Source organism: Camponotus floridanus, unplaced genomic scaffold (genome assembly GCF_003227725.1).
Source record: "Camponotus floridanus strain SB8 unplaced genomic scaffold, Cflo_v7.5 scaffold79, whole genome shotgun sequence".
Taxonomy (NCBI): domain Eukaryota; kingdom Metazoa; phylum Arthropoda; class Insecta; order Hymenoptera; family Formicidae; genus Camponotus; species Camponotus floridanus.
In genome coordinates, this window is record NW_020229848.1 from 922003 (window position 1) to 937704 (window position 15702).

General features: G+C 32.8%; 2 protein-coding genes across 3 annotated transcripts; one reads left to right on the forward strand and one right to left on the reverse strand.

The window, feature by feature from the left end:
- The first annotated feature begins 464 nt into the window (after nt 1-464).
- On the forward strand, nt 465-4111 carry LOC105249192 (ras-related protein Rab-40C). Its single transcript, XM_011254483.3, has 4 exons — nt 465-949; nt 1574-1767; nt 2402-2624; nt 3291-4111. The coding sequence occupies exons 1-4, from the start codon at nt 790-792 to the stop codon at nt 3593-3595; spliced, it is 882 nt and encodes a 293-aa protein (XP_011252785.1). The 5' UTR covers nt 465-789; the 3' UTR covers nt 3596-4111.
- Nucleotides 4112-6842: 2731 nt separating this feature from the next.
- LOC105249201 (glucose-induced degradation protein 4 homolog) lies at nt 6843-9724 on the reverse strand. 2 transcript variants are annotated; one of them, XR_002192459.2, is made up of 4 exons: nt 9156-9724; nt 8171-8338; nt 7743-8041; nt 6843-7631 (listed from the first exon to the last, which is right to left on the reverse strand). XR_002192459.2 is itself a non-coding variant. In XM_011254495.3 (4 exons), the coding sequence occupies exons 1-4, from the start codon at nt 9300-9302 to the stop codon at nt 7568-7570; spliced, it is 612 nt and encodes a 203-aa protein (XP_011252797.1). In that variant the 5' UTR covers nt 9303-9723; the 3' UTR covers nt 6844-7567. The 2 variants fall into 2 exon arrangements, 1 of the variants encoding a protein (XP_011252797.1); XM_011254495.3 differs by having other exon boundaries at nt 6844-7631; nt 7809-8041; nt 9156-9723.
- Between the last annotated feature and the right edge of the window lie 5978 nt (nt 9725-15702).

Below are 15702 nucleotides of genomic sequence, written 5' to 3' on the forward strand. Positions count from 1 at the left end.
GCCAGTTCAGTGAACTCGTGCACTAAGTTTTCCTGCACTGGAATAACGAACGGTATCGGTTACACCAGTTCTGGAATAACGAACGCTTTAGTGTACACTTTTTGAACTAGTGCAGCCAGTGCAGGAATAAAAAACAAACCTATGATGTGAAGTTAATGCGGAAAAAATATGGCTTTATCATATCGCTTCGTCATATTGCTTTTTGATGTGCGCATGGAAATCGCATTGAAGGAAACGGAATGTTAGTTAATGCGATAATGTGTTCAATGCGTGAAATGGAACGCACCCTTGGCTTAACGTAACGTAATGCGATACGGAACACCTTGTGCGGAGACCCTAAGGAATCGCGCGACGCGATTTCGAACAGCTCCGACCTTCAGAGACTTCGCGCACCTTGCGACGCGAGATATCGTGCATCGTCAGGGGTGAGAGAGAGAGAGAGAGAGAGCAGCGGTGGCAGGGATAAGCGCGAAAACAGCGGAGAAAGTGTGTGGCCGCCGTTTTGTTTTGTTATGATTCGTGTCGCAATCGGCGGCGTATAAAGTGTCTGTATCGCCAACGAAAGGGAGAGGGCAGACGGACGGACGTGAAGCGCGATCTCGATCCTTCCGAGACCGGGATCCTAGATGAGAGAGTCCACGCGACAATCCTGCGAGCCGCGATACGATGCGATAGCTTTCGCCGAGGTATTCCCGCGGTCATCGTCCAGGTGGTCGGCGTCAAGCTGGTGGATTCCGATCCTCCGTGAGTCACCTGCAGTATGCTCAGGGTGTGCGACAGGCGGATATTATGGCTGCAGGTGAGGCCAGCACGGCGAAGCCTCGTCAAGAGAAACAATACGACTACCTGCTCAAGTTTCTTCTGGTGGGCGACAGCGACGTCGGCAAACAGGAGATCCTGAGCGGCCTCGAGGACGGCGCCGCGGAGTCGCCGTTCTGCAGTGGCAGCGGTACGTTGTTCCTCCCTTTGCTCTTGGGATAACACTCGTGGAGTCGCATCTCGACTTGACACGACCCTTCTGACAAGGAAGGGTACTCAACTGTCACTCACGGATTCTAATGAAACTTTGTACACTTGTAAAACTATACAAAATAATAGACACGTATTTTTTTTTTATTTGCGGAGAAGCGATTTTAAGGGCAGAAACAACCCCTTGTACCGGGTGGGCCATTTTTTTTTAACGGAACCACCTACTTTTTATTGCATATTCTTGTAGCTTATCTCGAGAGCTATCCAAAACACTATAATAATGTTACTGTACGTCAAATATTTTCCAAGTTATAAGGCCAAGTTGAAAGTTTCATTACGATAGATGAGGCAGTTGTTTCTGCCCTCAAAATTGCTTCTCCGCGGATAAAAAAAAATATGTCTATTATTTTGCATAGTTTTACAAATGTACAAAGTGTCATTAGAATCCGTGAGTGACAGTTGGATACGTGTAATTTGACAAATTGTGTTGATTACTTGAATCGAGAGAGGAAGTAACTGTGATCTTCTGCGGATATTTCTCCCTTGAGAATTTCTACTTGTGTGAGATTTAATTATATTTCAAGCTTGTTTATCATTCCTCCAGCTTACAAAACTACCACTATTCTACTGGATGGGAAACGAGTAAAGCTACAGCTATGGGACACATCAGGCCAAGGTAGATTCTGCACAATCATTCGGTCTTATTCTAGAGGTGCTCAAGGTATACTCCTGGTATATGATATCACTAACAAATGGTCCTTTGATGGCATCGATAGGTGGTTAAAAGAAGTAGAAGAGGTAAATGACAAAATCCATAACTTTCCAATCACTCTATTATTATACAAGGTGAGTTTAAGTTATCCACTTCAATAACTTTTTTATTTTTGAATGTACAACAAAATGTTTCAAATAAAAGTTGCTTGACTCCGAGATGGACAGAAGATGGTGGCAAAAATTTGATCTTGGATAGTCATTTTCGAAAATCACATTAAGGTCATCTTTAATTTCTTAAACGGAACCTACTATTTTTCATTGCATATTCTTGTAGTTTATCTCGAGAGCTTTTCAAAACACTATAATAAAATATTTCTTCATTGAGTACTCTCAACTTCTACTTTTCGAATTATGAGGCTTGAAATAATTTCTTAATTTTACATAAACCATAAAATATCTTGTAAAATATTCATTTTTTGATTACTTCACCTTAATACTTTTATGTACAAAATAATGAGAGGAATCAATTAGTGTAAAGAAAACACATAGTTGTTTCGAAAAAAAAATATGTAATTTGCAATTAACAATTACATATTTTTTCTTGTACATTCAAAAATAAAAAAGTTATTTGGGGGGAGGGGGGATAACTTAAAATGGCTCACCCTGTATACAGCAGGAATTGGGCAAGATGTATCTTGATCGACTTAAAATTTTATAGCATGCACCCGGTGTACCAAAAGTATTGGTTGGCAATCGTCTGCACTTGGCTTTCAAGAGACAAGTAGGGGAACGAGATGCAGAGACTTATGCGGCTAAAAATCGAATGGCGTTTTTCGAGGTCTCGCCTCTCTGCGACTTCAATATTCGCGAGAGCTTTTCAGAACTCTCCCGCATGGCGCTGCATAGGAACGGCATGGAAAGATTATGGCGATCCAATAAAGGTATCTTATAAAGAGTATCCCTGAATGATCTGTACAAACTTTGTGAATAAGTTCTAGGAAACTAAACAAGCAGAAAATGTCCCATAAACATGGGGTCGGAAACGCTTGCTTCTGGAATTACGACGGTTCGAAGTTTTCCTGCAACAGAAATTACTCTTAAATTATAATTTCCTGAAATTGTCACTTTAAATCGCATAGGTGTTACAAAACTGTGTTTATTTCTTCGATTTTGCCACAGACATAACAGGACAGCACACTTGCTATAGCAAATGCTCGAAATGCCCTCTGCTGAGCTACGCTGTTTGAAGTTCAAGCTGGTTTATTTACATGTTTTACGCTATTTGGTTAAAGAAGTCATTTCTTTAGCAAGTGTACTGTCCTGTTATGTGGCAAAATCGACGAAATAAATAAACATAGTCTTGTAACACCTATGCGATTTGACGTGATAATTTCTCCAGTTATTGCAGGAAAACTTCGAACCGTCGTAACTCCAGAAGCAAGCGTTTCCGACCCCATTTATGGGACATTTTCTGCTTGTTTAGATTCCTGGAACTTATTCACAAAGTTTGTACAGACCATTGAGACACCCTGTATAGCGATCTACTCAAAATCCCTTCAATCGATAAGATACATTTTACACAAAGAGATAAACTTGTATCTTTACAGTGCTCAGCCTGCAAGAATTGGCATGTCGCGCGATAGTGGCCCGAACGACGGTTTATGGTATCGACCAACTGCCGTTGCCCAAGTCGATCAAGTCGCACTTGAAATCGTACGCCATGACAACTACGACCCAGTTACGCTATAACGGCCGTTCATCAAGTTCCAGCAAGAGTCTGGGATCGCATCATCGGAAGCTGCGCTTCGTCGGAGTAGGTCATAACGGATTGTCGACGCCCGGAAGTTCGCCCGGCAGCATCACTGATTCCCGTACAAGTTGCGTCGGTCGTAATTCCTGCACAGTGTCTTGAGAATGACAGAGGGACGAAATCAGGGTAGAGCGGTTACTTACAAAATGACAGAAACTCGGCGCACTCGAGCCTTCTTCCTTCGCTCCCCCGTTTTATCAAGAATACAAACGCGCGTCTTGCGATTATTTCATAATCGATAGCGATTACTGTTAGATTACTACAAGAGACAGTATAAGTATAAATGCAATTCTCCAATTTGTCACTTGCCAATGTTGGACGGATACTCTTGTTGCGTTTATTATGGAAGACACATGTTTCATATATATATTTTCACATTTGCAAACAAATTATTCACGTGCACAAATTATGATGAGCAGTTGACGAGCTTAAGAGAGGCAAACTGTCATGTGCCATTCGCGAGATAAGAAAAGAAAGAAACATTATACAAGTAAGGAAAGAAATCCTTAAATGTTATTATTAAGTGCATCATATTACACGATGTTACATCGATCAGAGCTCGTATTTTCCTGTCGTGAAAGGGAACGCGTTAGGAGATTACAAAGTAAAAAAAAAAAATAATACACAATATATCAGCCGGTATACATTATGCGACTCGTGCGAATGTGTGCCTATATTTTTAAATCTATGTAAGTCGCTTTGTTTTTTTTGGCCGTTGTTGGAAAAATAACCCCCACCTTCTTCCTCACAAACGTATCTCTCTGTGCGAAACATTCTTTGATTATAAGCTTACAAAAACGGGCGAGTAATGAATTGAAAAAAAAGTACAAGTTTGCTAAGTCTACAGTGGTTGTGGTGTAGACTAATGATGATAGTGTAAGCATAGAAAGTTTAGAGCAGCTAACTCGAGATATATTGGCAATATATATATATATATGATAAAATATATGTATATATTTTTACTTGCTTGTATCTTCGCGAAAATCTTTTTATCAGAATCTACCAATCACCGACCGTAGAAGAGCATATATTTTTTAAGGAGACGGTTTTACAGAGAGCAATAAAATTAGCTCTTTCTACGGCACGAGTTTTTACATTATATCGGATAATTTCCTCAGTGTTTTATTTCTCTCATGTAAATTGTAAAATGCGCAAAGTAGTGTTCTTCCCCCACAAAACGTCCCTGAAGTATGTTATTTAAAAGTATTTGTCTTATTTAATTTCACCTAAATGTAAGTTTATTTGTACAGAATAAAATTGCAGGAGATGCGTTTGTGTGTATTGTATAGATAGATAGAACACACTCGATCTCTGACGATATATATCTGTAACAAATTACTCGATGCCAGGAAAGCATATGAGATGTATTTATATATTACGTTAGATTTAACTAAATTATATTATGTGTATATATTATATATATTTTATATATATATATATATATATATATATATATATATAAAAATAAAGAACTATTATAATATTGTTTTATATGAACATAACACACAATGTGCTTACTTGTCTGTGAAATGTAATTGAATAAACTTAACTTGTCATTATACATATTATGCAATGCATGTAATCAGTATGTAAAAATTTTAAAAATTTCCTACTTTAAAACCAACTCTTCCTTGATAAAGATGCTTCAAATTAATTATATATTTTATTCTCTTATGACACAAAGTATATGTATACATATTTCAAAAGAGAACAAAATAATGGATATATGTGTATGAAAAATAAATTGAAAAGGGGCCACACATGCAATACATATTTGAGTAAAGGAAGAGTAGAAAATGCCGTCCCGTTTGCCAAAATGCTTCGTGTTTAAAAATAAAACGCTAATTTTGTTGGAAGAAATGAGAGTCTATTCTCTCTATATACTTTTTACTATGTTTATATATAATAAACACATTTCTAATCTTAATTATTAGTGTTGATTAATTTAATTAACACTAAGAAGTTAACTATTTTAATAATTTATAATCAATATTTTCTTATTCTATCAAATAAGATTGGCAAACTTGTCTTTCTCACAACATATTGTAACATCCTCTTATTAATTTTCTGAGCATTGTAATTTTCATCAATCGATATATTCCAACTACAATCGCATTCAAACTGCAGCATCAAACTAAATTGTAATCTGTTCGATTTACATTCAATTATATTACTATAATGTTTCCGTTTAAAACATATATAGTTGTACAATGAAAATAAATTGAATATTTATGAACATATGTATGTCATATAAAACACACTTGAACAATCTCTTGCTAAATAATTGTAGAGGAAATAGAGTTAGAGTAGATCAATATAATATTTCGTATTGTAATAACAAGTCTGAACAAGGTCTAAAGTTAAATTCATTTAGCGCTCGAAATTATCGAGTTTCGTAGAGTTCGCAAAGAAAAAAATACATCTAAAAGACGCAACTATAGACGCTATAGATTAAAATATGATATTTTGCCAAGCATGTTAATTGCTACCAATAACTAACATAAAGATATCCTTAAAGAAACAACAATGTACAGTTCACAAATAAAAATGTAATAACAGTCAATTATTTTATAATAAAGATCGCCTTAACATAATTAACAATAATAGGAAGGGAGAGTGTATGTAGAAAGTATCTGATATATTAAATTACATATCTTACGTACGCCTTACGTTTTCCAACATCCGATTTGTGACTGTTGATTACGCGAGTTTGTTGATTTAGTTTATCAAAATAAACATGCATTTTTACTGCTTTATTAGTTTCTGAGTATTTGAATAGATTTAGCACAAGTATGTGTGTATATATATATATATATATATATATATATATATATATATATATATATATAAAGGCAAAATTATTAGTACTTAACAATGCTAATAAACAAAATATCGAAATATAATATAGAACATAACATGTGCCGTTTCACTGGTGATTGAAAATAATTTCGTAAATGCAAATGAAAGCTGTAGTATGCCAATATAAATCTGGACTAAATTACGCATTAGCCATTACAATCTATATATATATATATATATATATATATATATATATATATATATATAAATTTATACACATTCGTATATATATATGTTATATTACGATAATGTGCTTATCACAATAGAGTACTATTTTCCTAAGAATTTGATATATTTAATTAACACTTAATTAAAACATGATGACAAGTTTTATAAACAGCCAATATGTGTGTGCCTAATAACTATTCTTAAAAAATCAGGTATACATATATATTATATATTATATATATATATATATATATATATATATATATATATATATTATATATATAATTTTTATATGTAAAATAAAATATAAATTAGATAAAGATCATTTATGTAAAATAACATAAATACACACGTTTTCGATACATAAAATACAGTTCAAATCTCGATATAGTTTTTGTGATTATTGTTTCCTTCGTTTTTACGACATACGTACAGCTTCATTCAGACAAGTACACCTGATCTTCTATAATTTAACAGACAGATCTCATAAATTCCAAAGTAAGATAAAATAAAAATAATTTATACAATTTTATCCTCGTACTCTTTTATCATTCTTATCAAAATGTTAAGTTTATCTTCTTCACTTTACACATAAAAGATACATGTATATCCTTAAAAACAGAATATTTAATGTATTTAAATTATGCACAATGACGATAAACAAATTCTCTAAAATCTTTTCATCCCAATACTAGAAAATAAACAAAATTTAAAATGATATGCATTTCAGATTATTTATTTCTACAAAAGATTATTTTACAATATCAAGGTAATTGTCATTTGTAATCAATCATATCGCTCAACCACAAAATAGGCGCTCCATAATCCTCGTCTTTATAATTCTTAGCATCATTGGCTAAGAAAAATATTATCAAATTCTAAATTCTTTTTTTACAAATCTCCAAGACCGAAGAATGTCATAATTAATAAACCAATTTATTAAAACATGTATTAATAAATTGATCGGGCAAAATTTTATGAGATCTGCGTGCTAGAAGAAAAAGACACGAATGTCTTTTGTGAGATTTCTCAACAAAAGTATGGACTTCACCTGAATTCATAGATTTGTATACTGTGCTCCGGAACGTGTCTTAAATTCAAGGACTGATACCTACAACATGACATAAAATTATCTTTAATTATATATTTCATTGGTCGTACACACACGTAATATATTTTTTCTAAATACGTTTCGCATATGAAAAAGATCAAATATTATTACCGATTAAGCTTTCAGTGTTATCCAGTTTTTAATCTATAATAGATACAGACTTGCATATTGTTTTACCATTCGGAGCTACGATGATAATAAAAGCCCTCAATTGTGGCGGCGGATTTCTGGAAGCAAATGTAGTAGAATCCCGCAAAGGAGGCACCGTTAATATCTTTGATCGTGTGATCGGGTACTAGAAAGTGTTCCTTCCACCTCATAAATACAAAATCTGTTCCCTTCAGTGCCTCGTAATCAAACGTGTCGGAATTGAACGTCTTGGCGTATTGACAGAATGACTCAAACTTACTCTGCAACCAAAATAAACAAGATGAGTACAAGTCGATGATAATCCAAGAATAACAATGGTCTTCCAAAAGCCTTCCAGAGAAAGATAGAGATTAGAAAAATATATGAGGCCCAATTATATAAGTACAGACCCAGTGTTTCTTGTCAACATCCTCGTCGGCGTCCCACTTGCGAGTCAGGAACGGGTATTTTTTGGAAATGATCTCGCCGTCGAAGAACGTCGTCAACGTCGGAAATTCCTCGGTCAAGCCCTTGATCTTCAAGTATCCGCACAGATAACTGTTCTCTTCGTCCACGTGCTGCAACATCAAGAGCAACATGAGCGAATGCTCCAATCGATCTGATGGATCAATAACCAACCCCTGCCCCGGGTGACAAACTGTCAACAACTCATATTGGACAAGTCCTGAATCTATGCGACTCTTACATCAATTTACACAGGTAAAGCCATTCTCTCTCTTCTTCTTCTTTCACATTGTTGACATAAAGTCATGTTTGTATTAGCTGGGTTAATTCTTAGATTGTCAAATTATTTTTTTTAAGAAAAGAGAGAATGGGCAAGATGCTTTTGAGAGTAGGATTCTTAAGCAATTCAAATATATCATTGGTAAGGATTGCGTTGCAGTTATTGTTCCGCAGTGCTGAATGTAGAGCGGATCGACGAAAGGAAAGTATGGGACCGTTCCAGATGTGGTTTATATCTTGATTAGGATATCCACAGTCACATACAGGAGCTTGTACTAGATTGCAGCGATATAGGCTGGAATTGAGATGATGATGATTGGATCCGATTCTGGAGATAGTGATTATTTTCCGTCGGATTTAATAACTTTAAACCAAGGTTTGAAGGATGTAGGTATTTCGAAAATAGTGAATGTAGTTTTTGCCTTTAGAATTGTAGTAGTAAGACAAATTCTTGATGATTTTTTTCAAGATTATCTTTTAGGATTGCGTAGACATTGGCTCATATTCTGAATTCTCTTTTATCGATAAAAGTGCCTCTAAAAGTGGTATATAGCCTTCCCCAAATTTATGGCGCAATTTCCGAAAAGCGGCGACAAGGGGGAAGTGGTGGAGGAGGGCGCGGGGGGGGGGAGATAGGGGGAGGAGGCTAACCTGCAAAACCACCTCTACATCGTAACTGTTGCCCTTGGACTTTTGCGAACCCTGAAAGCGCGAGCCGTTGTATAACAGGGACTTGGTGACACCGGGCTGTTTCGAGTTCGCGGGCGGCGGTGGTATCACGTCGACCTTCACCGGCATCCTTTGTACGGCGATGGTCGGGAAAGCCACACGAGTCTGCGCGACGTTTAGTGCTCGTTGTCCGCGGCTAGGACGACGACGGCGACGAGGACGACGCGCGACGCGGCGCCCCGCATATCACGATGACGAGAGTCGCCCGTGTGTCGCAATGACTGCCGGTAATTCGCGGGATATGGACGCTTTTTATGCGCGAGCCTCGAACCCAGACCCGCCGATGACAGACGACAACAACCCTTATTTACATGTCGCGGGATCCGCGGGACCCGTTCTCGAAATCTTCTTCTCTTCTCCTTTTTTTTCCTTCTCTCACGAGAACGAGACGAATATCCCCCCCCCCGTCGACGGGGTCGACGGGTTACTTCTTTCGCTTGAGCTCCCCCCTCGCGGATTATCCTATCGCACCGGAAAACGCGACGGTTTTCGTCGGGTGCTGTCACTTCGAGACGAACGTCGAGGTGCGCCGTGATTTCGCGCATACGCTCGAAAAAGTATGGCGGGTGTTCGAATCGCTGCGAATTCGCACGCGATGCTGGTTGCGAAGAATAATGATTGTTGATAATCACGGTTGGGTAATAACTAGTTGATTAGTTAAAAGTTAAAAAACAAGTTAAAAAGTTAATAATTTTTAACTCAACTTAGTTATTTTAAAAAGAATTAACTTTTAACTTTAACTAGTTATTTTTAAAACACATAAACTTAAACTTATTAATTGAAACTTATTAACTTTCCCCCCAAAATTTATTTGATAATTCATATTATTATTATTTAGAGTAATCTAATTTTAAAATTACAATCTAATTTAATATAAAGTGAAATAATGCTTTTCAAAATTTTAACTTTTATCTTAACTAACGTTAATTTAATCTTAACGTAACTTTTATTGAGTTAATTTTTTATTGGTATAACTTTTAACATAATTAAATTAATTTTTTAATCCATTAACTTTAACTTAATTTAGTTTAAAAAAAATATAAACTTACCCAACTCTGTTGATAATGATTGTTAGAGAGTATTTGGGGATTTAATCGCGACGTAGAACGGTGTCTCTCCTTAAGGATGTTTCGTACCTATTTTCAAAATATTGAGAATTTAATGAAAATTGTACAGAATGTTCTTACATATGTTTAAAATCTTCAATACAATTTTTAAATTGATTCACTATCCACACAGCACATGATATCATTCGAATATTCTATATTCATACTGTAAATATCCAGACAGCACAAGACATTCTATGGACGTTCATTTTATGTCCATTTGTAATAATTTATCTCTTTTAAGGTGTTATCATGTCAATTAATATTAATATTATGAATTAATATTATAAATATGATAAATTTAATAATCCTAGCGTTATTAGATGATGAAGATTTAATTATTCAAAAAAACATATAAAATATTTAATGCATTGTGACGGAACACAAAACTATTTTCTTTTCCCGTATCACTGGATAGTGATCCGTATCTCCAACTTGTCTTTTCAGGTTATGTGATACAAAACTCTTTAAAATTATTAGTTTTACAACACGTTGTGTTTATTTGTGAGCGTACTTCAAATCCGCTCACAAATATGGCGTCTGAACATGTTGCGATGTATCATATTGATCATATGTAGTGAGTGTTCACTCAACGATTGCACAACTGTGGTGTTTTCTGAACCCACCCAAAGTTTCTCGCGAGCAGGCAAGCATGTATTAGTTCGTTCGTTTACCGCTACGCGACGTGCGATGCGCTATCTTTCTTGTATTTAAGTTTCAGTTATGAGAATTATATAAAGTTTGTAAAAGCTAACAAATAAGATTAAAAATGTATATATTGTTCAATTTAATTTCTGATTTAAAAGCACGGCTTTCGGATATTAAATTGATTTTATAAGTCGGACAAGTAAATGTTCGGCGAATAAACGAAAATAATTTTTCATTATCTATTTAAGATGTAAAGTACAATATGCAAGTATAAATTATAAATAAAATTTTTATATAAAATTTTTATGTAAAATTTTGTATGAAATAGATAAATTATATTATTATTTAGGAATTGAAATATATATGTTTCATTTAAAAAATATGATATGTTTAGATCATAAAGGTTGTTCTTTTTTCACACATATAATACACATTTTTTTTAATTATCTGTTTTATAATCGTTTTGTAATAAAAGTAACATTTATATAATATATGATATTGCATTAATGTATATGTGATATAAATTTCCTTTAATAAATGTATTGTTTAAAAATATATATTTCATCTTTTTAATATGTAAATTCAAATTTTGTATGTAATCCCTTTTTCATCTCCTTATTACGTCCATATAAAGTTCGTTTTGTATATCTGTTATTGCTAATTATGTCCATTAGACGTCCAAATATCTTTTGGACACGTCAGGGATTAAATTATGTCCACCAATTTCATATTTGAATATGGATATCCACTATATATTTGAGGAACATAAAACGGACATTTTATGGATATTTTCAATATCCTTGAAGGATATTTGTAGAATATTTTATGGATATCTGTGTGCTGTCTGTGCCCATACAGCACGGGACATTCTATGGACATTCATTTTATGTCCATTTTACGTCCACATGTCCATGAACATGAAATGACTGTTCATCGTACATCCGATTCGGCACATCCGTTAACGGCTAATATTTGGACGTCCACAAAATGTTCGATCTTGGACGTCAAAGTTTCGCGCGAGCACGCAAGTATGTGTTAATTCGTTTGTTTACCGCTATGGGACGTGCGCTGCGCTTTCTCGTATTTAAGTTTTAGTTATGAGAATTATATAACGTTTGCAAAGAGTAACAAATAAGATTAAAAATATATATTTCAATTTAATTTCTGATTTCAATGCAAGAGTTTCAGATATTAAACTAATTTTATAAATCGGACAAGTAAATGTCCGGCAAATAAACGAAAATAATCCGTTCATTACCTATTTAAAAGTACAAAATATGTAATTAAAAGTATCTATGTAAAGTGCAATATGCGAGTATAAATTATAAATAAAATTTTATATGAAATTTTTATGAAAAATTTTATATAAAATAGATAAAAATTTATAAAATAACTTTATGTCGCTACCCAGTGAGGAATAAATTATCAAAAAGTTATCGATTTGATGTCAAATTGACTAAATCAATCTGCAATCGATTTTTACATCAATTCGATCAACTGGTGGGCATAATTTCGATCTTTTATTGATATCCATATTTCGTTAATAATGATGTATTTTTGATTATTTTACTAGATTTTTAATATAAATTTTATTATATGGGATGACCCAGAACTCGCACATCAGCCGTTTTTGAAATCATTTTAAGAAAAAATTTGAATGCCAAAATACATAAAAAAAATATATATATATTATAATAATTTTTAAATAAAAAAAATTTAAAGCTGGTCTAAGCGCGTGAACTTAGGCAATCTCATTAACCAACTGTAAATGCTTTTTATATAAAAATTATTATATACCCTTAAGAATTGAGCATTAGAATTTTCGTCTTAAAATGATCTTTAGAAAATGTATGATGTGCAAGTTTTGAATGCAAATACTCTGTATATTTTTATAAATTAAAATCTAAGCAAGAAAAAGTTAAAATAAATGTTTGCAAATGTTTCCAACAAAAAATTAAAGATTAATAAAAATTATATAAAAACATTTTAACAATTTTTAAAATCATTTATTAAGAAATTCACTGTAGAAAATTTTATTAGAAACAGCGAGAACATTTTATGATTACAAAGAAATCCAATCTAGTTAGAAATAAAACTAGCTAAAATCTAAAATTAGATGTTGTATATAAGATGTTTGCCTCAAAAATAATCTTGATAAATATTTCGTTAACTTATACTTATAATTACTTATACTTACAATATGTACTTATATGTATACTTATATAAAAGAATTTTAACAAATTATAAAGTAACTTATTAATCAAAATGTCATTGTAGAAAATTTAATTTAGACATAATTACAAAGAAATCTAATCCAGTTAAAAAGACAATTAAAATTTAAAATCAGATGTAAGATGTTTGTCTTAAAAATAATCTTCAAATATTTCATTAACTTACTTATAATTACTTACAATATGTACCTATATGTAATATAAGTACATATATGTTACTTATGTGTAACATATATAAGAAAATTTTTCTCGTTAATGTATAATAAGTGCATAAATACTAACAATTATAAGTTATGCACTCATATTTAAAACTATATTTAAAATATTTCTCTTAAATAAAATTGCATTTAAATCACAGCAGCATTATATGACTTAGGACAGGCCTGTAGCCTAGTTTCGTAGCAAGAAATAAAAAGAATTAAATAATAAGCAAAAATCAGCCAAAAAATGCAAAACAGTTACAAGTAACTTGAAAAAAGAATCCGTTTTTTATGGTTAAATTGGCTGTATATCTTTTTCTTTCCAATGTAAACTCTAATAATTACTACTAATATAATTACTCAAAATGTTACTATTAATTCAAAATATTACTAATTATTTAGAATAAAATATTATTATTATAACAGAACAGACATTTTTGTACTATAGTAACAAAATAAACAAAAACTTTAAACTTTTTGTCACCAGTAATGATCAGCAATTTATATAAAACTGTATTTCAAAATTACTGCCAGCCAGCGCAGTATCAGTTATAATTCACGTTACTTTACGTAAACTCAAGTCCCTGGCACTATAGCTATTCTTCCAATACAAAAAAATTCTCTGAAATGTCATTATTAATGTACGTCACTATGCGATGCTGATAGTCAAGTTGATCTATATATAACGGTGTGGCTAGTGTCACTAATTTGAAATTATTTAATAATTGCTTTCATTTATAAAGAAATTTTTTGCAAATTTAATAAATTTATTGTTTACAGTCGTTTATATTCTTTTTCAGTTTCACAATGCTTACGTGCGTTGTACTTATAGTTGTCCAAAAAATAAACCGAGCACTTGACTAGCAGCGGACATTTAGAGAGAATTTTACGGCTATGCCAAGGACCTACGTATATAATACATTTGCAGCGTTGATAACAATTTTGCGTTGAGCACAGCCTAAGAAAATTCTCTATAGTCGACCTAAAACCGGACTTTTGATTGCCTTTTCTTCATCGTTAGGCATTGATTGTAGATATCAGTTCTCTTCTACACACTGCCATTATGTTGTTTACGCCATGATGCATTTGCAAGCCAAGTACTAGCAACTTTGTCACATACTGTCAAATCTTTTGCTTCAAAGCGTGTCATTAGAGCACTTAAACATTCAAACAAAAAGTATATAAAATAAAAATATAAATAAGTAAGACAAAATAAATTACGTGTGCAGTATAGTTCTTAATACAAAATAAATCAAAAATAAAAATGACGTGTATTATCTAAGAAACAAAATGGAATATTAACAACAATAAATTCTTACCTTGTACTAGTTCCCATATCTTAAGATCTTTGTTTTCCTCGTGTACCACGGAAATTATAATTGTTAGCTACAGAGTTACTTAAAATTTTCGATAGCAATTTTCTGACAGAATTTTCTATGCTTTTTGGGTCAATAAATTTTGCAAAATAAAAGGTCTGGAAATAGAAAATTATTTGTCAAATAAAATAATTATAACTTAAACGTGCACAATAATGTAAACCAGGCCTGTATGTACAACTAAAAAAACATCAATAATGCTGTTTGCATAGGCAACACGCGATACTAAGAGCATTGGCGGACACAATTTTCTTCTTTAATAATTTTCTTTTTAAATAAATTGTGTGGTATAAATTGATATAAATTCCGTCTGTAACTTATCTTCTCTTTTGTCATGTTACACTCTTCTCTTCTACATATTATTTTTATCTAAAAATTATCTTTTTTATCTTAAAATTTAATAGCCACGGCCACAAGTATTATTTTTGACTGCCCGCAATTACCCGAGCAACCAGTTGTGCAGTTGGCTTCAAAAAATATTAATTATATATTATTGATCTAAACTTACCGCTGCTGATAAATTGTTATCATCTTTAAGAAATTCTTCCATTTGATTCAATTCATGCTCAGTTTCAACTAGAAAAGATGGAAGACCACTAGGGCGTTTAACAACTTTTTCTCCAGGAAGTAAATAACGGTGTAGTTTTTCTTGATTCATAATAAAAATATCCACTTTGCTGTTAATTTGTTTTGTAATTTTCATATTTTCATCTAATTTGTAAATACAATTAGCAAGCATAGTTTGTAGTGATGAATCTTCTGAAATTAATCATAGAAAAAAATGTTATTTTAGAGATATATTATTTAATATTTAAAAAATATATCCAACAGTTATTTTAGTAATATATATTTTTCCATATTAAACATTTTGCTTACTTTCGTTTCCTTTACGTGTTACTGGCTGTAAT